This window comes from Melanostigma gelatinosum (assembly GCF_949748355.1).
Source record: "Melanostigma gelatinosum genome assembly, chromosome: 19".
In the NCBI taxonomy this organism is placed as follows: domain Eukaryota; kingdom Metazoa; phylum Chordata; class Actinopteri; order Perciformes; family Zoarcidae; genus Melanostigma; species Melanostigma gelatinosum.
Window position 1 is genome coordinate 17887792 of NC_136652.1, and position 27429 is coordinate 17915220.

The window sequence follows — 27429 nt, forward strand, 5'->3', positions numbered from 1 at the left end:
CCCCCCCCCCCCGGTGTGTAAATGTCTTCATAGTGCTTTATCTAGTCACTACTTAGACTTAAAATCACCTCTTTGTTTATATTTATTTTTACGCTAATGTCATTTCTGTTCACAGGATGTTTTAGACACTTTACTAAACCTCCTCGAGGACCGGGAGGCTTCCTCACTTTTATCCCCTTAAGTTGCGAATATGTGTGTAAAGAGGGTACACAGACCGACAAGACTGACAATGTTAACCAGATATTATCATCATTTTAATGGTTTGCCTTTGATCATAACGTAACATATTTAGAGCTGCCAGGCAGATGTACGCAATTTGACACTTCAGACCCCGAGAGTGTCCTGTACCTGAGCAGGGATCTATGTCCACTGGTGGGACACTACTTAGTATATACAGTATATATATATATATATATATACTGTATATATAGTATATTACTGTATGTTGTGCCTGCCTCCTGTTTCTCCTCCCTCTCCCCACTTTCCCTTTTCTCCTCTCTCCCCTCGCTCACACACCCGGCTCTGTGGAATTGACCTCCTGTCTTTAGCCTTTGGTCCAGCGGTGGCTCCCCGTCGACACACATCTGTACTCTGCACACATCTGTACTCTGCACTGTGCTCCACCCTGCTGTGCTCACGTTTAACCTGTGTTTGGTGTGTTGTTCACTGACTAATGTTATGTCTCTTTCCCCTCTCTCTCTTTTCATTCACACACGTCCTGTTTGATTTTATTTATTTTTTTGCTTCTATCACTTCCCTGCGTGCCGTCATCATTTCATGAAAAAAAAAAAATGAAATTATGTTTTTAATGCACATTGCTTCGGTTGTTGTTGTTTGACTTCTTTGCTGCCTCACTTTGTGGATATGTGTGCACGGGTCGCTCCCATCCCTCTTCCTCTCTCCCCCGTGTGCGTTTGTTTCTCCTGCAATCTACCTCCCATCAGTCAATCTTCATGTTCCCTCTCTCCTTCTCCTCCTCATCCTCCCTCTCCTCCCTCCCCCCTTCCCTCGACACCATCTCTGAGCTCGACCACGGCCTGTCGGACATTTCCGAAGACGGCGACCTCGTAGACGCCGCCGCCGCCGCCTCGCACACACTGTGGGCCCTTCCCTCTCACACCATCTCTCTTTTCTCCGACCAGCAGTCGGCCGATCTCGAACACCTCGCACAAAACCCTCCGGCCTCCCCCCCAATCGCTAGCTCCCAAACATGCAGTGCAGAGGTTTTCGAAGCCGAGGAGGGCGGCCAGGCTGAAACCGGAGCATCAGCTGGATTACCAAATTGGTGGAGCTGGTTCTCTCTGAGGGGTGTGGTTAAATATGTTTCGTTCATCCTGTGTTTCCTCTCCGTTTGGGGGAAGAATGGAAGCAGGTGTCCGACCACTAAGCTGTTTTCAGGATTAACAAAGAAACTACGGTTTTTTACTCAGAAGCTCACTTTCCAGTCCGCGGCTCCAATCAGGGCCCCCAAATGTATCGTCGCACCCAGATTACGTCATCTTTTTAACAGTCTGGCATTGAGATTGACTCGTTTGGTGGCATTTATCACGAGCTACCTGCCTGCTAAACTCATGAGTTTGGTTCCTGCTGTTCTTTGGCACCCGACACGACTACGGCTTCCCGCGATTTCTTCTCTTACCTGTCCTCCAATCGTCGCTTCCTTTTCCTCTCTCGCTTCTCTGCCCTCCTATTTCTTTTCCGTCCCGTCTCGCCCCTCTCTCTCCTCCCTCTCTCGCTCCCACCCGACCCCGTCCATACACCGCTACCTCCTAAATCCCTCCCCTCTGTTCCTGCCCTGCCTCTTAGTCGTCTTCCTGTTGGCCGTGATGCTGACGGCGAGCCGGTCCTTGGTCTTGGCCCTGATATTAGCCACGCCCCTCGGCCTGACCCTGTGCTACATAGAGAACGTGGTCTCCTGTCAACGGAAGGCAGTTCTGCCAACGTGTATCTGTAAGACGCCAGACGCTCAGTCGGAGGATCGGCTAAGCTCTCCGCTCACACCGGCACACACGCCTCCACGCGTCAGGCACCACGCTCACACCAGCGCTACCTGGACGCAAGAGATGTGCGATCCTGCCGCATAAATACACCGCACACACCTCTACCGCTCCCCTTTACTTTATCCCTCCTCTGTTTAAACTGTATGTCCGTACATTCAGCCCCGCCTCCACCTTCCTTGCCTGATATTTTCTGCTTCCCTTCGATCCCTGCACCCTGCCTACCCCACTGTATTGTTTGTGATAAAGAACAAATATTAGAAAAAGTAGGATTAAATAAACTATTAAGACTCAGAGTTTTGGATAAATAGAGAAAATATTATTACGCTTTTAATGTCGAGGAAAAAGAAAGGTATATTTAGAGATTTAAATACTGTACAGAGACTTTAAGGGCCGGATGAAAATACAACATTTAGTGACGGGCAGAACACATTTTGAGAGTCGCTTACACAACTTGGTGTGTTTTAAATCTTTTATAATGAGCCGTTATTAGTAGCAATAACCCGCACATTAATGTCACTCTCACCAAACGAAGCGGTGTAATGGTATCAATCGATAGTATGTAAGATAAATAAGAAACTCATTTTATTTTTGCCTACGTCTTCAGTTGCTCTATTTTGCCTTTGTAGTGCAGAGAAAGATTAGTTGTTTGTTCGATGTTATAACTGTACATGCAGATAGATGCAGTAAGCGCCCCAAACCTGTAGCACAGAAAGCTGGTTTGCATATTATTGCTCATGAATGTTAAGAGTAAACAGTGTTACACTTCCCCTCAGCGTCTCACTGTTTTAAGTAAAACTATGACTTCATTTTTATGGTGGGCTTTTGGCGTTGTCCGTGGTCGAATGAAGCTGCTGGTGCAGATCGAACAGACGTGATCAAAACACAAGACTCGTTGGAAAGAACACTGAAATAGTCTGCTCATTGCCAGAATAACGTTTTTATAATTAAAAGTCTACTGAGGCGATAGCTGGCCTCTGGTGGAAAACATCGTAGCACCAAGACAGCAGTTAAATCATCGTCCCCGTCGCGTTTGTGTCCTTTAAAAACCTACACGGGAACTACGGTAGTGGTGGCATTTTTACTCGTTGTAGACACCGCGGATGGGACTTCTCTGTACATAAACAGTTGTTTCGGAGAACCATAACATACGTGTCGTGTAGTAGAAATACACTTCGACACAGACTGAGGCGAGCGGCCCGTAGCAGCTGATGCCTCCCTTTATTGGCCATCTCACACTCCGTCCATGTTACTGCTCCTGCGGGCACACGACCAGCAGCGCTCCCTGACCCTGAGGTTGCTGGGGGAAAGAAACCAGCTTTTCCCATCTTCCATTTCACACTTTTGTTTTTTGTCTTCGCGCCCCTACCCTCCTCATTTTTGTCATTACGACGTTGAAGGTTAAGGAGGTGGACTTGAGCCCCGGTGATGCGGAAGCCACGCCCACCCAGGTCTGTAGGGTCCGTCTTTACCCAGCATGCTTTGCAAATTATCTTGCCAAGAGCTAGAGTGAAGGTGTTTTTTTTAATGGGTTGTAATGGTGGAGCGGAGCACACATGCAGTGAACCTAACCTGTCCTCACTCTCTCCCTGATTTCGCCCCGTCAGCAGTCACAGGGAGCCAGTGAGCTCGCCCTCTCTCAGGTTCACACACGATTATTACTGCTTTGATTGTTTTGACTTGGTCTGTCAATCATTCGCTCGGTACGGTTTGGTTTGTTGGTTTGGTTCACATCTCTTTTCGGGTGAAGTTGCCCCAACATGACGACACAGAATCAGTTTTTGTTATTTCTCAGCTACCGAAAACAAATTCTGAATATTTACATCGACAGCTGATGATATGAAGTTTTACATTTGTCTATAATAATGCTGCTTGTTTTCAGATTGGTTCTGAGTGTAAAAACTGATCCTGAACGGGCACTTTCACCCAAAATCCTCACTTTTGCAGTTGCTCTGCTGTGGCTTCTGGTTCTCAGTTTCAGTTTGGTTTCGGGTTCATGTCCGTGTTTCATTCTTGTTTTTGGGGTTTTGCTGAAAGCACATTGGGGGTTTTTGGGGTCTGTTGGTTTTGCTTTGGAGTTTTTTATGTGTCAACATGGGTATAAGTACTAGCATCATAACATTCAATGAATGAACCCAAATGTTGTTAACTTGTGCTTGTACCCATCTTCCAGCCTTCACAGTTTGAGACGTTTTGGCCGTGTCACTGCCTCAATTCTTTGTTTTTTTATTTCTTTGTTTACGCTCTCAATTATTAATTTGATTGTTCCAAATTTTACTTTATTTTGTAGAGGTAAAACAAAGTACATCACTTTTTTTTAATACATTTTCTCCATTTCATTTTCCACTGTGTGTCTGCCTTCCAGAGTCCAATGAGAGTGCATGGGGACAATATTTATGTGAGGCACAGTAATTTAATGTTGGAGGTTGGTACTGGCGTCGTCTGATGGCTGAATATGAGAACTACATGTTTCTGTGTACTCCTGACGCCATCAGAACTACAACTCCCTCTGAACTGTACTACACTGTACAAGACTGCTGCCCTCTCGCACTCTCAGGCTCTGTTGCATGCCTGCGTGTGGATGATTGAATATCGAGTTTACGCTCCGCTGTTTCCTTTTTGTTTTATATCGTATGAAAATGTTTTGGTACCAAATGGCTTCAGTGCTAATTGTCCTGTTTCACATCGCAGCCGTTTTGAACACAGGCTTAAAAACACTGCTCAGAATGTTGCCATAAATGATGTTCATAACAAATGTTTTATCATCCGTTCATTAAAGGGTCGTGTTACTTTGACAGGAGTCGCTCACAGCGACACACCCACAGAGTTATTCTACACTTCCCATGAGCTCGACGAAGCGTTTTAGCATCTTTTAGCTCATTGTTTTGGTTTTAATGGCCCGATTAGAGGTTCTGCTACAGTTCCTAGATCAGCAGCAATCCTGCTGGATCGGATCGGATCAGGTACGTTAACTGGAGGTGATCCCCGAAGAATCCCCATCCCGAGTGCACCGCAAGGGAACTAAGATGTTTTCAGTGTTGAATCTATGAACTGCAAAAAATATGTATTGGATGTGTCTCTTGCTACACAACAGTACAGTCGAGACTTTCTCTTCCAAGAAGCTTCCCAAGCTCAGTGTTCACAATAGCTGCTTTGTGAATCGGGTCAGCGGTGTGTCAACGTGACTGTGTTGCATGCTCTGTGCATGGTGAATGCTGTTTTTTGGAAATCTTGTGACAGTCCTTGATTGACGAGAGTCTGATTATTGGCAGGCGGCTGCGTCTAACCTGACTAACCCTGCCTCACTAACTCCCACGAGGAGCTCGTCTCCTGTTTCCTGGTGATTGGCTGCCAGCGTTGAGTGATGCACTTGACAACTTACTAAAACAACAACTTTTTATGCGACGTGGGACTGATGGTGATGATCTGTAGTCTACAGTGTGTAGTATTATACACTGAGGGATTGGAAGACAAAAAAAATATGTCTTTTCTTAACGACGTACAGAAGAGTACGTTTCAAGAAGGAAAATGATTTTCATTTATGGTCCAATCAGTCGATATCTGAGGAAAATGTTGATCATCTCCTCCAATAATAGATCATTGTCTCTGATTGAATCCTGTATTCTAAAAAAAATAGATGCAATGGAAATGGAGGGAAAGAAAATGGCAGAGGATAAGGAGATAAAAAGAACAGGACTGTGACTGATTTAAATCATGAATCAGTCACATGGGAAAGCAGTGAAGGAGGGAGATGGACCACGATCAGCTCCATGTTGTGCAGTCTGCACTGCTGCTCCCGGCCTGATTTAAAGGAAAAAACTCCTCAACAAGATGGAGAGACCCTGTTTCACTGCAGCCTGCTTATAAATACACACACACACACACACACACACACACACACACACACACACACACACACGTGTGAACAAAACACGGGTGATAAAAGCTAAATTTCAGAGGCTCCAGTGAGGCATGGCGTCCATCTTGTCTTCCTCCTGATTGACAGACTAATGTTCCTGTTTTGAACCCAATTTTCCCCTCCCCACATCCCTCCCTCCTTTTATCCGCCTTCCTCCCTCTCTCCTTCCCTTCCTCCCGTCTCCTTTCCTCATTCCTTCTCCCATCACATTTCTCTTCATCTGGCTATCTCTCCTTTCAACCCCTCTCTTTACTCCGGCCTTTACTTGTCCCTCTATTGTCATTAATTTCTTCTGTTTCTCTCTCTTTCCTCTCCCTCTCCCCTCATCTATCCCACGTTCCTACCCTTCCCACCTCTGCCCCACATCCCAAATCTTATCCCACCGCCCATCATCCCTCATTTATCCGCACTCATTTCATTTACTCTCCTCCCCCCTCCCCTCCCTCATCAGGACCACGATAAGACCCAAGAAGACGTTCTGAAACACCAAGCTAGCATTAGCCAGCTAAAACGCTCCTTTATGGAGGCGCCGCCTCCCTCTCCTCCGCAGCCCAACCAGTGGGAGAATCGCCTCACCTCCTCCCCCGCAACGATACGTATTCAACAGCAACAGCAAGTGGTACGTCTGTCTGGATGTGTCTGTGTCAGAGGAGATGCGTGAGGCATTTCACTTCAGGTGAAATGTTCTCCGTTTGTTGCAACAATGTGGTTTTTATTAGAAAGAAGTACACATCTCATGCTTTTGCACCTGATTTCAAACTCTAAGTCGTCTCCTCTCTCGATCTTAAGTGGGCGTTTTCGTTTGATGCTTTCTCCATGGTGGGGGGTTTATAGCTCATCACTTCATGGACTTTATGGGTTTTCTTCCTTCTTCTGTAGAAACTGTTGCACTGCTTCAATTCTTTATTTCTTTTCAGCTGGTCTCACTTCACATTTTACGTCTTTTTTTTCCTGCTGGACAAGTTTTTTTCAGTTTCATATTCTGCTGTTTTCTGATCTAAACAAATGTGTTCCATTCTGTTCTGGTTTATACGACCATTACAGAGACGTGAAGCTTGGCTGCTCTCTCTCTGTGTGCGTATTTGTTTTCGTGTCTCTTGCTGTGTTTGGGGATTTCTTTTCTGTCTGTCGTCTCTCAAACCTTTTTCTTCTCTCTTCCTCTCTGCGTTCTGTGTTTGTGTTTTGCTGTAGAGCCTTGAAGAGGAGATAGCTTCTGTGCTTCTCAGTAGACACTCTGGCTTTTGTTCAGCTCCATCCGCCTGAGCCGACTCTAGATGGCGATATAACCACATCTGCTGCTTCACATGTCACTGCTGTCTGCAGCGCCGCTGCTCCACTCGCTGCCACTGAGGTGGTGCTGCTGAACATTGTAGGAGTCGGGCTGTACTTTCAGTCCAGTCGCTGAAAGTACATTCAGACCTCCTGTAGTGCCTCAGTGAATTAAAGATGCTTTCCAGATGTGTTCACAAACTGCACCAAAGAGACGCGAGCGGTCCACAACGCCTGCTGTGGACGCTGGATGAATGGTAGTTATTAGTATCGGGGACCATTCATCCTGAATAATGGTAAATCTAAACTAAAGCGACGAACAGCTGGGAATGCCGTGGATGTTAGGATGTCCTCTTGTTAGTTTTGTGCTGTTGATTGAATGGCGTTTTTAAAAGAAAACCTGTTCTTTACCAGCTCCTTTAGGGGGACATTTCTCTAAAAAGCAGCAGGTCTCGAAGCAGCAGCTTGTTTCACTACATACGCTTTTAAAATGGCACACGGGACATTTCAAAGTCCAAACTAAATTCATGACGGCATGCCATGTTTTCTGTGGTCATCCACATGAAGAAACTGCTGCCTTCACCACCACGCTCCTTTTATCGTTTCATCTTTTAAGATAAGCTTCTGTGTTCACTGATGGGGATCTCGTCTTTAATCCATCTTCCATGGATCTTCTTATTCTTCTTTTGAAACTCTTTCATCCCGTCTCTTTGTTCCGCCTGCTGCGATTAACTTGATGCTATATGGACATCAATTTGATTGTGCATGAAAGACTCCAGGGAAGATGGAAGGATGGAGGATCCATGCAACACATCCAACCCTGTCCTCTGTGCCGCCGTAACGAGCACCGCAGTGTCACCTCGGTGACGTTAAGTGCTAACAATGATGATGTCGTCACTGCTTTGTGTGTGTGTGTGATTGATTGTCTCGGTAACTTTTCTGTCACACAGGACAATGAGCCCCAAGCGGAAGCAGCTGCTGCCGATAACGCGATCTCTGATACCAAAGAACCGGCGAAGGTGGATCTAACTTCCTTCTATTACTCCATGCAGCCTTCCATTTGTGACGCTTCCACCGTTTCCTTCATGCCTCCATTTTCCTCTGGCAGCTTGAAATGCCGAAAGCTCCCACTGCAGCCGTCCATTCTGTGACTCCTCACTCGTACATCTTTGTGCCTCTTTGTCCACAGTTGGACGTCTTCATCTTCACTTTTCAGTTCAGATTTTTGTTGTGTATTATATTGATTTTCATTTATTTATGTTAAATGATCATGTTCTGTTTTTGTTTTTTTTCTGTCCCCATGCGTTTGCTGTGTATGTGTGTGCACCTCATTGCGTGTGTCTGTGTACGTACGTGTGTGTGTGTGTGTGTGTGTGTATAGACAACCGAAGTTGAAATCGAAGAAACCGTTGTCGTCCAAGAGGTTTCCGTAGCACCCAAACCCGGACTTGTCACGGTTATGACCAGCTCCCCTGCTGGCCCACCTGCAGAGCAGGAAACACTAGAGCAGGAAGTGACAGTTGAAGCGGAAGTAGCGGTAGTGAATGAAGCGAAAGCGGGAAAGCAGGAGAGCGTTTCCTCTGAGAGCGAAGAAGAAACGGAGTACCATCCAAACGTCTCCATCTGCCATACACAAATACCAGAAGAGGAGGAAGAGCAGGAGGAGGAGGAAGAAGAGGATAAGACGGCGGAGCAGGACGTGTCAGCTCCAGACGCTCCTTCCCTTCCAGCTGAAGTCGGTCAACCTGTAGAGGCGACCAGTCGAGAGGAAGAGGAGTCCAGGAAGGAGGACGCAGAGGAGAAGAATGCCGAGGAGGAGAGGGACTCGAAGGAGAGCGCCGACGATCCAGAGATGACACCCGACAAAGCCCTGAACGGTCACACCCTGCCGGAGGACAGCGTGACCGCAGAGGAAGAGCCCAAAATGAACGGAGAAGCCTCTCTGGCCGAAGCAGAACACCGGCCACAGGTTATTTGTTGCTCTGAGGTAAAGTCTTCACTGGGCCGACTACGGAGCTTCCCACCGGGCTTTGATCCCTCCCACCAGCTGTAGAAACACCCAGATTCATTTTGTTTCCTCCTTCCTGCTTTCCGCAGTGCCGGTTTCCTTCCTGCTTGCGTGAATATTTAAGCTCCATGTACATCCTCACACTCACGTTTGCTCTGTGGAAACTCCTTTAAGCCTAAACTGAAAGAAGTCCAGTTAAAAACAGACTCATGAAATGAAATCATCACCAGTGTTTTGGTGTCAAGTTACCATCTCCTACACAGTTTTTCACCATACTCGTATATATGTATTTTAAGTTCTGTGTTATCCACTATCCTCATGCTTCATATCGTGCCTCGTTCTCTCCTGCTGCACATAGTGTGGTGTGTTGCTGTTACTGCCTCCTGCTCTGCCTCCTGTATCAGTGTTGTGAAGTAAATGGGGCCTAAGTGGAGGATGCATGATGCTCTGCATGCCGCATCTCAGCGTTGGTGTGTGTGTGTGAGAGTGTGTGCTTACAGTGTTTGTGTCATCAGTGTGTGTCCACCACGTGTTTGGCAGTGATGCTTCCGTTTGGCGTTATTTTAATTGGCCCCATCACGGTCGCCATGGTAACGGCATTGTGGAAATCATCATTGCCAAGCACTTGGGGAAAATGCCACCCAGCCATCTGCACGTCATCGCCGCATGCTCGTTTACATATCAACCGCCGCCTTTGTTTTGAGCGCCGCTTGTTTCGGGGGCTCGCGTGTCGTGCGTGTTCGTGCATGTTCGTGCATGTTCGTGCATGTTCGTGCTGTGTCGTACTTTTGAGTCGCACGTTGACACCAAAGATGTTTTTCCGTAGTCGTGCTGCTGTTGCCGCTTGTGCATCGCTGGAAGTAGTCGTTGTCGTGTTCTGCGTCTCGTGATGTGTACTTGCATGAGTTTGGAAGCTCTTTGACTTTTTTTGCATGGGTTTTGTTGCATTTACTCGCAAATATTGTGTTTTCCACATCTACTGCTACTGCTATGTCGACCACTTTTGATGATATACAAGCAGACATTTTCATATTGACTTTGAAGTGAATTCCAAAGCTGGTGCGTAGAGACCAACGTGTTTCCTTAACTGTCTCAGGTCTGATGTATTAACCCTCTCTGTATTCATCCTCCCCCCCTCCTCACTTCTCTCTCTCGTCCCTCCCCAGCCACCTGTGGTAAAGACAGAAATGGTGACTATATCAGACACGTTTGCGGCCCAGAAAACTGAGATAGCTACAAAGGAAGTGCCCATCGTACACACGGAAACCAAGACCATCACATACGAAGCCGCACAGGTGCACGCTTAAGAAACACGGGGAGCCTGTCTTCATCTTGTCCTTTTCCTGTGTCAGCATTCATATTGTATTTGTGTGAAATATTTAGATGTCATCATTATATTAAGGCTTATTCATTTTGAAAGCATGTCCCAAAAAAAATCTTCTTTCCTGGAAACAATGCATGCCGGCGTTCTATAATTCCTTCCTCCTCAGGGAAATCATTTATTAGTTTGGGAGAAGAGTTTATTTTGAACGTCAAACATCCGACGGGGAAACTCTAATGCCGATGCACGGCTAATGATCTCCCGTCGTCTCCTCTGTTGCCAGCTGGATGGTAATGGCGATGGCGAGCCTGGAGTGTTGATGACTGCTCAGACAATCACCTCTGAATCTCTGTGTACCACCACAACCACACACATTACCAAGGTACACACACACACACACACACACACACACACTTCTTCTCTTCTTCTGCCCTGATGCGTTATGACGTTACATCACTTTCATCAGACACATTGAAATATATACACCGTGTTTGTACTCTTCTGTCATTTCACTTTGTTTTGACAGTTTCTCTCCTGTTTTGTGATATTTCTGTCTTATCTGCTCCGACATGTTATCACCACTACCCGGGCGGCTCTTAATCGTTCATAATGATCCCATCACGACGGGCGTCAAAGCATTGTTGTGGTACGTTTTTGTTGCAGACGTTAAAGGGCGGCCTATCGGAGACGAGGATCGAGAAGCGCATCGTCATTACTGGTGACTGTGACATCGACCACGACCAGGTCAGTATCCCACTCAGCGCATACCCACGCCGAATTATACAACCCTTTTTAGGGATATGCTGAAGCTCGACTGCCAGCCAAATCTTTCTGGTTTCTTAAGTGAATACCTTACACTCATGTTGCCCGCAGTCTGAATGCACACTGGGATGTATGAACCATGAAGACATGCCATTAGTCCCACTCAGATTCCACTCATCCGTCTCTTCACTTATTCATCCATGCATCCAGAGTTTTGCCTCGTGCCGTCTCATTTTGCTGCTCGTCTTTGTCTTTGACTGTCAGATTTCTACATGTTGTCCTAGATGTGAGGAGTGCTACATCACATCTGGGTTAGTGCGGTCCACGTGCATTTGGTCAATGACACCGACATTTGTTCTGTTCACGAGCATATTGGATTTTAAAATATAACTATGAGCTTGAAGTGCAGATTTCAGCTTTAATTTGAGGATCTTCCCCCAACAGCAACCAACATCAGTCTCTGTCCCCTTATTGTAGACGTAACTGGGCCAATGTGCAAGGCCAGTTCTGCAACCATCGACACTTATGCATAGAAATTGGGAGAGAACTGTAAAATTGGGTACGCTGTTCTCCCAATATGGTTGCGAACACTCAGAACAATATCAATGTTTCGTTGTCCATATACATGCAGACTGCTCTGATTAAAAAAAGATTTTATAAACCTGGGCAAGTTAGTTTGACAGTTCAGATGTTTGAAATATGGGACCCTCTGCTGATCCTCTCTTATGGGTGCATGCAGCGCCCTCAAGACATCTCAAATATTTGACAAAGAAAGAAATGTATTGTAGTTGTGGATCTTTGTGCACGATCCCTCGTCCACTGGTTTGTTTCAGTTGCCCGTCTTGTTTGATTTGCTGGATTTACATTGAGTTTTCCTCTTGATGCGTCTGAAGGTATTTTACTTCATCCAGTCCCCCCCCCCCCATTATTAAACATCCAGTTAACCCAAAGAAGTAAAATAGCACGAGTCACATCGATCGTAAATCCAGCATTCTTTGTCATTTTTCTTCATGCCTCTTATTTTATTTTTCATTTAACTCCACCATTTTCCCTCCCTCCACCTCCTCCACTGCCCGCTGCGCTCGGTGCTGCCACTGTGTGGCTGCCCCTCGGTACTGCAGGCACTGGCCCAGGCCATTAAGGAGGCCAAAGAGCAACACCCTGACATGTCTGTTACCAGAGTGGTGGTTCATAAAGAAACCGAACTGGCTGAGGAGGAGGATTGACTGAACTCAGGTAATATTAACAATAGTAACCCTTTTATTATTATTATTATTCGGAATATTGGAGGTCTTTATTAACAGCGGGGGTGCATACAGTGGTTTATTAACTGGCGAACTGAAAAGCAATGAGCTGGAACAAAACAAACCCACACACGAAGCTGCTAAAACCATCAGCCGCCATCACAATGTGAAAGAGTTGAAGGGAGAGAAAGGAATGTTCCATGTAGGAAGGTAGGCAGTGGCTGATGGAGGTCTGTGTGTGGAGGACAAAAGGAAACATTTCAAGTAGGAACACTGACGTTGAGTGCCAATCATCACGCCACTCAGGCTGACTGCCTTCACCTCTATTTCCCCAGAGTTGAAGGGCCCATCAAGACAGTTCTCTCTGACGCTGACCGACCTCCATCAACCTACGACAACCAACCTTGACTGACTGAAGAGGAGGAGGAGGAGGAGGAGGAAGAGGAGAAGGGGGAGACAAATGGGAGAGAAGTTGCCAATCTCTTCCCAGTCGGTCTTTCTTGCATGTCTGTGGTGCGTCTAAACACCCTCACTCCAAAAACCAAGAAAAACAAAAAAATAATAACACCCCCTCTCTCTCCGAGGGAACAAAAAAGAACCACTTCGTCAGCTTAATATTTCTAGCGTGTTTCTATTTTTTAATCGTGCTTTTTTTTTTTTACTGTTTTACAAGTTGAGATGTGTGTCCGTCATGTTCAAAGCTGCAGGAATGCACCGGTGACCAATCCTGATGAGATATCAGACTTTGTCTCTATCAGAGATTCTTGTATCATTGTACGGATTATTTCCCAGTAACAGTAACTTCAATAACTCATTCACTCAAAAGTCAAAGCAAATTTAACTTTTCTTCATCTATAAAAAGATGGCGATCTGAAATAGAGAAAGCTTTATAATCGGCATTATTTTGGTCAGAATGTGATTGATTTGACGTTTTTGTTGCCTTTTGTTCCGTATCAGCAAAGTGGTATTGGTACATTCCTAAAAAAAAAAAAAGTTAAATTCCAGCTCCCTCCCTCCCTCACGTTCACGATGTTGTAAATGGAGAGTAACATAATATAACACGGTGTTTTTAAACTTGTTAAAGTAACAATTAGGACTTCAGGAAACACAAAGACACAACCTGATTTTTTTTTTTAACTTTTTCAAAGTGTAACTGAATCAATTAAAAGCTCAATGGGAGAACACTATCACACTTTATTACTAACAATTACAGGAGACGGGGAGCTGTAACTTCAAATATTGCCGTAAAAACCAATCAACCAGTTTTTAGAATTTTCGTGATTCTGTCTTGTTTTTCGTTTTTTTTTCTGTACGTTTCGTTCTTATTCATCCACATTCCGTGTGCGTTGACCAGCGGTTTAGTGAGTTCATCTTCAGTTCAGTTCACTTTTTACTCCAAGAATAGAAGACATTTTACCATTTACAGTAGGGAATGCACAATGACATTTATTAAGATCGAGAAGCCAAATGATGCAGGTGGAATTAATTCCTTGTGATGTATTTGTGAGTTTTACTGTATTTTCGAGTTAATTTTTACTAAATGGACTGAAAATGAACTGACTTTAGAGCTGGTGTGTACAACTGTCTGTACAGTGAAAATAAAGGTTTTTAGATGGGAGCAGTAACGCAGCTTTTTCAGTCTCTAAACGCTCTCCCTGGGCCCGCCCACATTACGACACGAGCCATTCCCATTGGGCCCCAGGGGAGCGAGGGAGCGGTACACTGACTTGTGATTGGGAGAGAGGACCAGTAAGTCGAAGCATAACTGGGAGATAGAGGCTTAGATGTTGCATGTTACGCTCTGAATGTCACTCCCAGTTTCCTTACACACTACACTAGATAATGGCAACGAACCCCTTCTAGATACAATGACACCTGGGAGTGAATTCAGCATGTCGTCACACATGTTTTTATCGTGAGCGAGTCTGGATAGGAGGCCACGTGTTGATTTGGATTGAGTGTGTAGATAACAGACTCGGCTCATACAGTACGTCGACATGAGATTGTCTTCGCCCTGACGCCCGGCTGTGTTGTAACCGTTTTCACCGCAAACCAAATGTTCTTCAGCTTTGAAGTGGTTTTATGTTGTTGACCTGTTTTCAAAGATGACATTCGGTTGTATTTTTTTTTTTTTGACATTATTTGAACGCACACAAAAAGCACAACGCTCTGAGTCTGCCGGTGCACTACGAACAGACACGGTCACAGCATCACAGTGAAGCGCAGCTCAAAGGGAAGTGGAGCCGAGGGGTTTGAAGCGCTCTCTCTCCAAAACCCCCTAAAAGGAATCGCGTGATGTTTTATTCATTTCCGGCGTCCTTTTACCCAAATGTTCCACACACACGTGACTTTGTGTGAATATCGGTGGCATTAAATGAGTTAGAACGAGGTGCTCGAAAAAACACATTTACCTGAAATTGAAACAGCTTGTAAGCAAAGAAGTGGCCACAGATCGACACGAGGACATTCCACCTGCACCTGCCTAGATCTGTCTCAACCCTCCAGTCACGCTGGACACAGAGGCATTTATATCTAACACACTAATAAATACTAACGCACATTCTCCACATTTTGAAATAGCACGTACCTCGTATGTCAGCCCCAGTTTAAGGCTTTCTCTCTGGACTGGACCAGGCTTTCTATTGGGGAACACTGGTCTGACCTCGACTATGCAGTGAAATCACATTCCAGACGAGGGGGCAGCTTTAACCTCTGACCCTCTTGTAAAGAGACAAAGCAGCAGAAACGCATTCAAAAATAAAACCGTGCAACATGAGGCAGCTTTGGAAGCTTTTGCTGTTCCAAAACAAAACGACAACTTTAAAAATAGCATCGGTTATATCACAACTATATTTGTAGACTCTCTGATAATTCGTTGTCTTTTCTCTGTGATCTAGTTGCGGTAAGGTGGGATGTATTGTGCGCCCGCTTGGATGTTTTATTTTTGGACTTTAAAGGAACACCACTTCAAATGAAAATGTTGTCCACCATTTCATTTTTATTTATTTTTTTGTACCGTTAGCTCCGGGTTTGACCTGTTTCGGGGGTCCGGGCTCTGTTTTAACCAATCTCAGGAGCTTTGAGAGCGGCAAGGGGTTGGCTTTTCAAAATGTAGAATTTCACATGAAAGTCATTTTTATTTAGACAAAAAAAAGACAGCGCCGGCAGATGGTGATGATTCTACGCCAGCTGATTTATAAACTGTCAGGGATCTCAGCGTGGGAACATGTCTGGGGTCAGTGTTGCGTGTAAAATAACACAATGAATTGCTCTTAGATGGGATCGAATTAATAACGCTTCTTTCGGTATGATGCTTTAAAAGGCGAATGATAATTGGACTACCGTCTTCTTTACAGTTACATCTCAGGCGTTGTGCCACGGATGAAGCAGTGTCAGTTGATACCAGCATCATTTTGTATTTCAGCTGCTTATAACTCCCAGAAAAAACAACTTTGTACATGAACACGTTTTGGAAAACCAACCACCGCTGCCTCACCGTTTCCTCTCCAGCCAGCCGATGATCGGCGGTAGGGTTTGTCTATCTAGCAGCTTGATTGTCTTGTGTCTCCCCACGCACAGCCACTCCTCCCCTGTGTAACACTGTTTAAATAAAGGATTGTTATACTCTGAAACCTGTTGATCGGATCATTTATTCATCCATTCATGGCTTCATTTATTGACATAAACTTAAGTCCTGCTTGTTAATGTTCATAAAACTATCCGGTGTCTCGTATCTTCAGCTCAGGTTGACTGTAATAATGAAACGTAAGGGTGCAGTTATACAACAATGATCATTTCAGGGTGACAGTTTCTCAAACTTTGTCCCGAGCTTTAACAAGAGGGTAAAAATAAATACAGCTCTAGACAATAGACAATTTCTTGATAACTTCCAGATTTACCTGAGAGTTTTAAAAACAACATAATTCCATATCTTTGACAATGATTTTCTTTCCAGCGTTCATCTTTTTTTAAAAGCACCTTCACGGTGTCCCTCCCTGCTTGGGAGAGACATGCGACTGTTAACAACAGTCACATGTCTCTGTGGAGCTCCTCCAGGACTTTACTTCAGCAGGTTGTAGGCGTCCGGTCTGTTGATGAAGTGCGTGTCTCCTGTCAGGTGTGAGTGCGCGAGCCGACACTCCTTGTCCTCCGGTGTGTACTTCTGTATGTCTGCCTGTAGATGGCCCTTCTGTCTTGCGGACACCACGACGGATCAGCCTCTACTGTGGTGGACGAAAGGAAGAAACAAGTCTATGAGCTGAGGAAGGAGAACCAGCTGGAGGAGGAAATCCCACTGGAGGCTTTAAATTGACTGCTCATCTTATTGATGACATCGTCCCCAAATCAATATTGTAGTATTTTTTTTTATCACGAATTGAGGCTAATCTAAAGAAGGTCGATGTTAAAGTACTTTTCACTTTCATACATCCAGCAGTAGTGGGAGCAGATGATGAAAGTGAAGTCATAATCATAATCTTGGATGTGTCCATGACTGAGTGTGTCAGTATTTTATGTCAAAGCACATTACAGAGGTGAGGTTCACCCATCAAAACACATGTTATCGGAGCACACACACACACACACACAGACGGATGAAAGAAAAGCAATTTTCTCCAATGTCTTCATGATTCGAGGGCACTAAAATCTGCAGTAGCCCCCGTTAACACACATTAATGTACGAACACACACACAAACCAGGCCAGTATAACTCATCGTCTCAGTGATCAGTGTCTTCACAGTCAAAGTTAGTTTCATCCTGAAAACGTCACTTTGCCAAGTTTTTTGTTTTGTTTTTTTGGAGCCTATTTCGGATGCTTTTCATTATTTATAGAGCGTAGCTTGGTTTCGGGGCCCCCGAGACATTTCTTCTGCCTGCAGGAGCAACATGAGCTGTCAGGTGTTGTTCAAAAGACGACGTGAATATGAGACTTCTACAAGACATGGTTGGATGTCTGTGTGGCTGCAGATACAATGGCACACTCCATGTTTTTTCTGTGGATGTTGACACGGCACGACAATATTTCCTTGACCGTGGCATGGTGTGTAGCCACAGCAATTGGTGGCATGCAATATTCATCTCCCCTTTTGGAGTACATTTTTCTGCATCCTGACAGTGTGGTGATGCGTGCATGTATTTATAGTATGGCCCTGGAGGGAGACGTGTCCCTTTGGTGTCCTTCAGCTGCACAGCACCATGAATGTAACACAGCAAGAGGTCGTGGATCATGTGCTAGACATGTAAAGGTAATGACGCGCCCAGTGCCTACCCTGTCTGAGCTTCCAGCTGAGGTAGATAATCAGCTGCAGCAGCAGCAGACAGACGCACAGGAACAGCAGCAGGCCAACCAGCCAGAGAGGAAGAAAGCTGTCCGTCTCTCCGTCTGTCTGTCGAAGGAGCAGAGCCAAGTCGGCCCAGGGGCCACTCAGCACCTCCATGCTGCTCCTGCATGGGAGGAAGCAAGCGGAGGAGAGAGGAAGTCAGGATTATGTTCATGATGCGATACCCGAGGCACCATCAGGTAACACTTCATCTAGCGACGCAGAGGTCAAAAGACATCGAGGCAAATACACTCGTTTAAATATCATATCGGTGACTTAATGTGAAGCAGGTCCTATCTACATGTTGGGTTTGGTAGGGTGGGAATAAACCCTGCAAAGGTACTTGAGCAAAATACACAGATGCAAAGTATTTCTAAGAATAAACTGCAGTGAGATGTCACTAAATATAACAAAAGTAAATGCAATTGACTACTTTTAATGGAACAAAGATTGCTAAATAAGGAATAGAGTAAGAGCGTAGCGCACATGTTCCTTTGAACGATTTACCGTTCAAGCTGAGCCGGGGGACATAATGTAGCTGTAGTCGTTTCACATTGTTGTACGATTAAGTGTAGAGATCGAGGCGTCGTCGTTATTATGTTGATCTGAACTAAAGAGATTTATTAATGGTGACTCCAGGGAGGAAAAGTGAAGAACATAATCAGATTATTGGCTTTCAGTGGTGACGCCATGTATTTTATGTCATTTAAACTGACGTGGTTGAAGACATTTTAACGACTTCATTTTCATTTTTGTTGAAGTCACCAAACATCAGAAAGCAGTTCATATTCACCATATTACCCAACCTTAATAAAAAAGCTAATTTTGAGAACAAAGCACTGTAGCGGTGGTGGTTGTAGTTTTTGTTAATGGTGAAGTCCTTTGTGTCATTTCCTTTGATGTTTGAAGGATCAGAAATAGAAAACAACAAACGCATTCATGCTGGTGCAGGGTCAGAGTGTCCGAAAACAAGGCAGGTGTCGCCATCTTGATCTATTAAAAGGCACAGCAGCTGGTGCAGTTCAAAACATCTACTCACAGTTGTCAGGTTCCCCAAAGAAGGCAGGTCGAACCAATGAATGGATGTTGGTGGAAACGTCTGGCAGATGGCTGCCAAATATCACCAGTGAGCTAATGCATAGTTGTCCCGACAGTTTCCCCTGCTGATGTGAAGTTGTCTTCAGTAGCCGAGAATTGAGTAAAGGGGGTCAAAGGTGACATTTTTGCAATGGGAGTCAGTTGTTGTCGGTGACGAGATGAACTTTGCTCTGTTCCAACAGTCAAACCTTGTGATCGCTAAGAAGATTAGCACTACTGGACAGGTCTGCGTGCGTGCGTGCGTGTGTGTGCGTGCGCGTGTGTGTGTGTGTGTGTGAGATACAGAGATATATGTGTGAGTGCAGTGCTGGGGCCTTACTGCAGGTTTCAGTGTCCTCAAAACAGGAACATGTGGAAAAAACGAATACTTTTTTGTCCTTTGTGTGGATTGGGGCCTCAAGTAATGTTTCATTGAGCATTAGACCTTTGTGCTCACTGTGTCATAAAACACACACACATACACACATACACACACATTGTTTCCTTTCTAATTTCTACTATCTTCCTCCATCTTTTCTTCTGTCTATTCTCTCTCCTTCTCTGTCTTCCTTTGTCTTTATTTTCACCAACAGACACTGATACCTTTCTGATCTGATCATCATTTGATCACCCATTGGTGCAGCATTGATTCATTTAAGACAGGAACTGATGGCATCAACCTTGACTGCATTGTTGCAACACAATGGTCAACGTAAGTGCAATCGTTCCTCTCCTGTTAGCTCTGTTTTGGTCTCCACCAGCTCCTGAGAGAAAGATATGCCTCCTTAGCTGAATGCTCCAAAATGTTCACCAGCTGCTTGAAAACTTTGTATGTCTGATAAATATTAAAATTATTGATTGGAGCAACTTTAATCTAAGTACATTTTGTCAACATGTTGTGTCAAATCCAGCTGTATTTTATTTATTTGTAATATTTTACAGAGCTCATAAGTTTTCTTTCAATGCACATTTGCCTTTTACTTCATTTTTTGTTTTGCTTACACTACCGTTTTTTGAGAAACTACAAATTAATATCAACGATTCATCAGGTATTGAAAGGTAATTGAGGTTTATTTTCAATTCTACCTTTGATAATTGCAGACTTTTCATCATTTCCTGTCAGCGCTGCTTTATATCATGGCGATCCATCAGTCTGATGGATCTAGTTCAAAGACCATGCCATTGTCACACAAGCATAAAGTTATGCAGTATTTATGTTACCACTAATGACTGACTTTATCAAACAACTGATAGAACAAGATCTTTTTTTGATGTGGGTGTAGTTATAAATAAACAGTTAAGAATATCTGAGGAGACAGATTTAGGTTACTTTATGTCAACTTTACCCAGCTGTCAAACTAATAGGCAAACCGTCTCAATGTTAAGATGTTTCTAGATACTGACGCACTACGGGTCACACCAGATATCTCATCTGCAGTTTTAACTGACAACATTGTAAGACAAAAAATATAGTTTTTTCATTCACTGGTCAGAGATTTCAGGCTACTTTGCGACTAGTGGAAAGAAAACATCCAAAATACAGTTTATTTTACGACATTTTGTCTATTAAATTCAGTTTGTCTTCTAAATTCAGCAAAAAATAGCATTAGATAATGCCTCATTTGCTTATTTTAACATAGAAGTTCAGTAAACTGACTTTAGTCTCATGGTGATATCTGTTAAAATGTTACCCTTATACACCTGGGGCTGTCTCTCCTCAGCAACATAACAAGCTGGCAGTAAACCAGAAGCAGGTTGTGTTTCCTGTAAGAGTCCTCTGGAACGACTGTGTTATATTTGCAGCGAACACGTCTTTGTTCTCACTTGGAAGAGCAGAAAGTATCCCTGCTCTCGCTGTAGCTCGACACTCGCTCACTCAGATCTCAGCATCGGTGCTCTTGTCACGTGGAGACTCATCGCACCGGTAATCTCTTCTCAGGGGAGAAGAAGCCGGCTTCAGGTGATACAAAGTCACAAGCTTCATCTGGCTGCGGCTGGTGAGAAGCGCTGGCAAAGTGATTGACGCTGTCATCGGCGTCAATAGAAGTGATCAGCTTTGTTGTTTCCCCTGATTGATCAGGACATAATGGGTTCATTCTTGGAGAAGGTGTGTGTGTGTGTGTGTGTGTGTGTGTGTGTGTGTGTGTGTGTGTGTGTGTGTGTGTGTGTGTGTGTGTGTGTGTGTGTGTGTGTGTGTGTGTGTGTGTGTGTGTGTGTGTGTGTGTGTGTTTCAGTCTTTTTTTGTGTCTATGTCCTTGTTTTCTAATTGACTGGTGCACGATGGAGCTGTTTCTGGAGAACACCTCTCTGTGTGTGTTTCTGCTCTATGTTCAAAGAAATAATTAGCCAGGGATCAATATTCTTGTGTGTGTGTGTGTGTGTGTGTGTGTTCGTGTTCGTGTTCGCTCTCTTATTGATCCATTTGTGGAGGCTTGTGGGAGAAAGCTGGTGGTGGTGGTGATGTTGTGTGTTGTTTGACAAGATTTTTAATCTCATTTCATTTCATTTGTATTCCAAAATGGCATGTTTAATGAAATCAATAGACTGGCAAAGTAAAATAGATCCAAATGAATAACAAGCACACAATAGAGGCAAATGTTCATTTTTTATTAAACGTGGCTGGTGAAATATTTACGTGTCTCTTGCTGGAAGAGGAAGTGAAACTCCAGTTTAAAATCTCTTGGAAAATCTCCTCTGAGCAGCAGTGACTCTGGGTGAACGTTTCCTCCGGATCAGATTAGACTGCTCCCCTGATGCCCGGGAGCAATTTTGGATCATTTAGCAAGCTTGTCTGGGACAAAGAAGAGAAAGAAATGTGTCTTGTTTTGGGGTTCTGTGCAGCACCACTGTTTTTATCAGGCTAACGAGCCCATTTGTTTGCTTTCGCTCTCGTTATCTCTCGTTTTCTCATGCTGTCGCTGCCAAAGCACTCACGGATGATGAGCCTCAATTCCACTGCATGGTTCAGATCGTCTCGACTCGACCCCAGCTCACTTTCGGCACCACCTACTTTCCTCGATTTAGTTTCACAGACAGTGCCCCCTCGGTGTGACATCATCTTCAACGCGACACTCGCTGAACCCTTTGATTTGAACAACTCCACCTTCTGGTATCGGCTCAGCTCGCTTGGACCCTCGGCCGAGGTGGTACCAAAAACTCAAGCTCGTGAAAAAAACAAAAGAGCGAGCTGAGTGCAGAAGTGCCGTGCCATGCAGTGGAGATGTGGCATTAGGAAGATTTGACGGAAATAGACCATGCTTATCATTTAACTGATGAACTTGTGCAGAACAAAGGAAGCTGCTGCACCAGGGTTGTGTCAGTGAAGTTGTGGGATAGTGATGGAGATCATACTTTGATGTCAACCTCCTGTACTCTTACATTCCGCCTCATCCCTCTGTGTGTGTGTGTGTGTGTGTGTGTGTGTGTGTGTGTGTGTGTGTGTGTGTCTGCTGGCATGGTTACCAGGCAGCATCCACTTTGATAAGCGTTGTTGTGTTTGTGTGTGTGTTTGCGTGGGTGGGTGCTTGTCTGTGTGCGTCCTCAGTGCTGTGGGAACGGATCGTGTTTCATTGATTGTACGGTGAGATGAAACGACCTCTCTGTCTCTTTCTCACGATACCAACGCTGTCTAATTGATGGGAAACAAGTAAAGAGAAATCTCCTTTGTGGTCATCACAGCTGTAGATTGTTGCACATGCATATAAGATGGGGCAATTCATAAGCCTTTCTGACTTGGGTTATGTGAGATGCTTGTTTGATTGATTTTTGTTTGTGATATGCCGCTTCCAAAACCACGAATGCACATAATTACTCCAAACACAATTAGTTTAATAATGATTTCTAGAACGCTGTTTAATCATCTCTCACTGGACGTACACGGTAAACCCTGTTAGCTCCTGTCTTCAAAGTGTATTCTGTATTACATAAGAGACAGTGCAGACTTCTCTGTACTCGATGAAAAGCCTATTTATACTCAAAATGTTGACAAAATGTCATACAATTGTTTTCTTTAAGGGGGCAGATAACAGTGTTGCAAGTCGGAAGATAGAAATCACAGTTACAGTTTTTGGGGCTCAGCACATGTACACGATATACATGTGCATGTGTTTTCTCCACACAGATTATGCAGAAATGTTATTTGTTCCTTTTGCAGACTCGTAATTGACTTGCAGAGTGCAACAATACGCTGCAGGGAGCTTTAAAGTGCAAATGAGTCCCATGCTTAGTAGCTGAAGTAATGTAGTTCATGCCCCGGCTGTTGTTCCAATGAATAGTGTAGTTATTTAGATTTCCTTTTACGAATCAAGTATTTATTTGTCCGAAGTGAGGTGGCTGTCTGTCTCATCGAATCGAACTATTTACCGTAACTGTTGAGCTGAAACAAGGAGTTGATCAGTCGATTAATCTGAATATATATATATATATATATATATATATGTATATATATACACGTACACACACACACATATATATATATATATATATATATGTGTGTGTGTGTACGTGTATACATATGTGTGTGTGTGTGTGTATATATATATGTGTGTGTGTATACGTGTATCTCTATATATATATATATATTGTGACAGCCCCCGGGGTGGACAGGGGGTTTCACGACAACACTGACCAATAAACACAACCAGTCGGCAGATAAACGGTTCAAGTGAGGTTTTTACTGAAGGTAGAGAGGGGAAAGAGGTAGGATAGACACTCAAGAACACAATGTCCGCTTTCCAGAGGGAGGGTCGGGGTCCAATTCCACGGGTCGGTGCACAACGGGTATTCCTCAGACGGTCCAGGGCGCGGGCAGGAGCAGGGTAGTCGGACAGGCAGGGGTCGTGAGCCGGGCGGGTAGTCAGACGTTCCAGGGTGATCCAGGGGTAAGGCAGTCTTCTCCAAGGGTTTCTCTGATTAGCTACTTCTTCTGCTTCCTCTTCTACTCCTACTCTCTCCCGGTTTCCTGTTGCCTGGGCCCTTTTGTAGTCCCCTCCTCCTCCTCTGATAGGGTGTGGTCGCTCCCTCGTCTCTCCTCCTCAGGTGTTGCTTGTTGGGCTGATGGTGGTTTGGCGCTCTTTTCCCTTCCCTGACATGGGGGCTCCGCCTCCATGTCAGGCAATATCGTCCCTCTATCACTGCCCCTCTGGGGTTGCCCCTCCGGCTGCCACATACCCCCCCCCTTAAATCCGACCTGGGGGGAGGACTGCTCCAGGAACCTAGGGCGTCCCGTCTTGACAGGGCGTCCGCGTTTCCATGAGCGGCCCCGGATCTGTGGACAACAGAGAAAGCATACGGCTGAAGGGATAAAAACCAGCGGGTGACCCTGGCGTTATTGTCTTTCGCTCGGGACATCCATACCAGGGGGCGTGGTCCGTGACCAGGGTAAAGTGCCGTCCCAGCAGATAGTACTTCAGTTCCCCCAGAGCCCATTTGATGGCCAAACATTCCTTCTCGACCGTGGCGTATTTTGTTTCTCTAGGTAATAGTTTTCTGCTTACGTACGTGATTGGGTGCTCCTCTCCATCCCTCAGCTGGGACAGGACGGCACCCACCCCGGTCTCGGAGGCATCCGTCTGTACCACCAACGGTTGGGTAAAGTCCGGGGTCACCAGCACTGGTTCGGAACACAGTGCTTCCTTCAGCTTCTCGAAGGCGTCCTCGGTCTCTGCCGTCCAGACGATCCGATCTGGCAGCCGGTTTTTGGTTAGGTCCGTCAGGGGCGCTGCAAGGGCAGAGAACTGGGGAACAAAACGTCGGTAGTAGCTAGCTAGCCCAATAAAGGCTCGTACCTGTTTCTTTGTGCGGGGGCGGGGCCACTCCCGGATCGCGTCGACTTTTCCTACCTGGGGCTTGACGCAGCCGCGGCCGATGGTGTACCCCAGGTAGTCAGCTTCCCGGAGGCCGAGGCGACATTTCTTGGGGTTGGCTGTCAGCCCCGCCCCTCGCAGAGCTTTCAGGACTGCGTCCAGTCTTTGGAGGTGAGCCCCCCATTCCTCCCCGTGTACGACGATGTCGTCCAGATAGGCTGCCGCGTATTCTCGATGGGGACGAAGTACCTGGTCCATCAGTCTCTGGTACGTGGGGGGGGCTCCGTGGAGACCGAACGGCAGCCTCTTATAGTGGTACAGGCCCATGGGAGTAGTGAAGGCCGTTTTTTCCCTGTCTTCGGGGGCCACTGCCACTTGCCAGTAGCCTTTAGTCAAGTCGAGGGTGGTTATGTATCTGGCCCTCCCGATGCGCTCTATCATTTCGTCCACCCTGGGCATCGGGTAGGCATCAAATTTTGAGATGGCGTTGAGCTGTCTAAAATCATTGCAGAATCTGACTGAGCCATCTGGTTTCGGAACCAACACTATAGGGCTGCACCACTCGCTAGTCGAGGGTTCGATGATGTCGGCCTCCAGCATACTCTGTACCTCTCTCTCTATCGCCCCCCGGCGGGCTTCGGGGATGCGGTACGGCCTTAGTTTTACCTTCTTCCCGGGCTCGGTGATTATCCGGTGTTGCACCAGTGTGGTGTATCCGGGGTCCGGGGAGAACACGTCTCGGAACCGATCCACCATTTCCCGGACGTCCTGCTTCTGCCGGGGGGTCAACTCTTCTCCCACGGGTACCTCGACGGGCTCCGTTTTTCCTGGGGTTGTAGAGAGAGAGAAACAGAGCATGGCATCCCTACTCACCCATTTCTTGAGAAGGTTAACATGATAGATCTTCGTCGGGTGCCTTCGACCTGGTTGCCTGACTCGGTAGTTTACCGGCCCCAATCTTTCCATAATTTCATACGGTCCCCTCCATCGGGCTAAAAACTTACATTCCGCCGTGGGCACCAGGACCAACACCCGATCCCCTGGGTTAAACACTCGGGGTTGTGTTCCCCGGTTGTACACGCGGGCTTGGGCCGCCTGTGCCTCGGCCATGTGTTCTCGGACTATGGGCCAGAGTGATGCCATCCTCACCCTCATCTCCTCGACGTGGTCCACCATGGTGCGGTAGGGGGAGGGTTGGTGTTCCCAGGCTTCCTTGGCCAGGTCGAGTAGTCCCCGGGGTCGTCGACCGTACAGGAGCTCGAAGGGCGAGAATCCTGTAGACGCCTGGGGCACCTCTCTAATGGAGAACATAAGGAATGGCAGCAGTTGGTCCCAATTCTTACCGTCCTGGTCCATGGTCTTTTTCAGCATTTTTTTCAGTGTCTGGTTGAATCTCTCTACTAGGCCGTCCGTTTGGGGGTGATACACCGACGTCCTCAGTTGTGTCACCTTCAGCATGCCACACAGGTCCTTCATGATCCTAGACATGAACGGGGTCCCTTGGTCGGTGAGAATCTCCTCCGGTATTCCGACCCTGGAAAACAACATCACAAGCTCCCTGGCTATGCCCTTGGTGGCCATGGAGCGTAGGGGGATGGCTTCGGGATACCGGGTGGCGTAATCAACAATAACCAGGATGTACCTGTGTCCCCTGTTGGTCTTGGGTAGGGGCCCCACTAGGTCCATCCCGATCCTGCTGAAGGGGACGGTGATGATCGGCAGGGGCACCAGCGGGTTTCTGTGATGGGGTTGTGGGGCCACTTGTTGACATTCGGGGCAGCTCCGGCAGTAATCTTCGATGGCCTTTTTTATTCCGGGCCAGTGGAACCTGGCCCTCACCCTTTCCAGGGTTTTCTCCACTCCTAGATGGGCACCTAGGAGATGGGAGTGGGCTAACTGTAGGACAGAGGGTATAAAAGGACGTGGCACCAGTAACAACCTGAGGGGGGCCCCGTCCCTCATTACTACCTGGTATAGGAGCCCGTTATATATGGCGAAATGTGTGGGAGGGAGGTCTCTTACCCCGTCCAGTGGTCGTCCGTCTACGGCGGCCACCTGCCGAAGGGCGTTGGCTAGGTTGGGGTCCTCCAACTGGGCCGTCCCAAACCTCCCGGTGAGGGGCCCGGGTAAGATGGGCTCCTCCGGGTCCTGGGGAAACAGCCCGGCCAGCTCCTCTTCGTCGAGGGAGGGGGTATCTGCTTCCTCGGGGATGGGCGGCGCCTCTCCTTCGGGCTCACTGGGGCTGGAGGGTCCGTCGTTCTCGATGGCTGTGGCATAGACGTCCTCGGGGTTGGGATGGGTGGCCTCCACCAACGCCCGGGCCACGGCACTGGCGACTCCTTCCGATAGGGGAGAGGTGGAGATCTCCTCCCCCAGCCCACAGATGGCTTTCTTTTTGTACTTTCGGGGAGGGGTCGTACCTTGTTTCACCACCAGGCTGCGCCAAAGCTCCTGGAACACGGGCAGGTCTCGGCCGACGAGCACCTCTACGGGGAGTCCTTCCACGACTCCTGCAGTGCCGATGTATCTACCCCTCGTCGTGTAGATCTCTAGGGCGGTGGTGGGGTATTCGCGGGTCTCCCCATGGATGCACGTGACCGCTCGGGTGCCTGTTAGGAGCGGGTACTGAGCATACGTGGGTCTCACCAATGTAATGGCGCTCCCGGAGTCCACCATCGCTGAGGCGTCGCGGCCGTTGACTTTGACAGG

At 46.4% G+C, this 27429-nt stretch overlaps 2 protein-coding genes across 7 annotated transcripts in view; one reads left to right on the top strand and one right to left on the bottom strand.

Moving 5' to 3' along the window:
• Positions 1–16146, top strand: part of epb41l2 (erythrocyte membrane protein band 4.1 like 2) — a 39276-nt gene extending 23130 nt beyond the window's left edge. For 3 of the 6 annotated variants that reach the window (XM_079291480.1, XM_079291481.1, XM_079291482.1), the window contains exons 15-23: positions 4363–4422; positions 6368–6535; positions 8136–8204; positions 8567–9172; positions 10360–10488; positions 10798–10896; positions 11178–11258; positions 12398–12512; positions 12856–16146. In XM_079291480.1, coding sequence (XP_079147606.1) covers positions 4363–4422; positions 6368–6535; positions 8136–8204; positions 8567–9172; positions 10360–10488; positions 10798–10896; positions 11178–11258; positions 12398–12502 — 1317 coding nt within the window. In that variant the 3' untranslated portion in view covers positions 12503–12512; positions 12856–16146. The remainder of the gene's footprint in view (positions 1–4362; positions 4423–6367; positions 6536–8135; positions 8205–8566; positions 9173–10359; positions 10489–10797; positions 10897–11177; positions 11259–12397; positions 12513–12855) is intronic. The other 3 variants (XM_079291483.1, XM_079291485.1, XM_079291484.1) reach the window with 3 other exon arrangements.
• Positions 16147–20829: 4683 nt separating this feature from the next.
• LOC306793564 (uncharacterized protein) lies at positions 20830–26782 on the bottom strand (the record flags this gene model as incomplete). The annotated part of the gene is made up of 3 exons (XM_079291217.1): positions 26743–26782; positions 24666–26594; positions 20830–20984 (listed from the first exon to the last, which is right to left on the bottom strand). The coding sequence occupies exons 2-3, from the start codon at positions 26404–26406 to the stop codon at positions 20830–20832; spliced, it is 1896 nt and encodes a 631-aa protein (XP_079147343.1). The 5' UTR covers positions 26407–26594; positions 26743–26782.
• Positions 26783–27429: the final 647 nt, after the last annotated feature.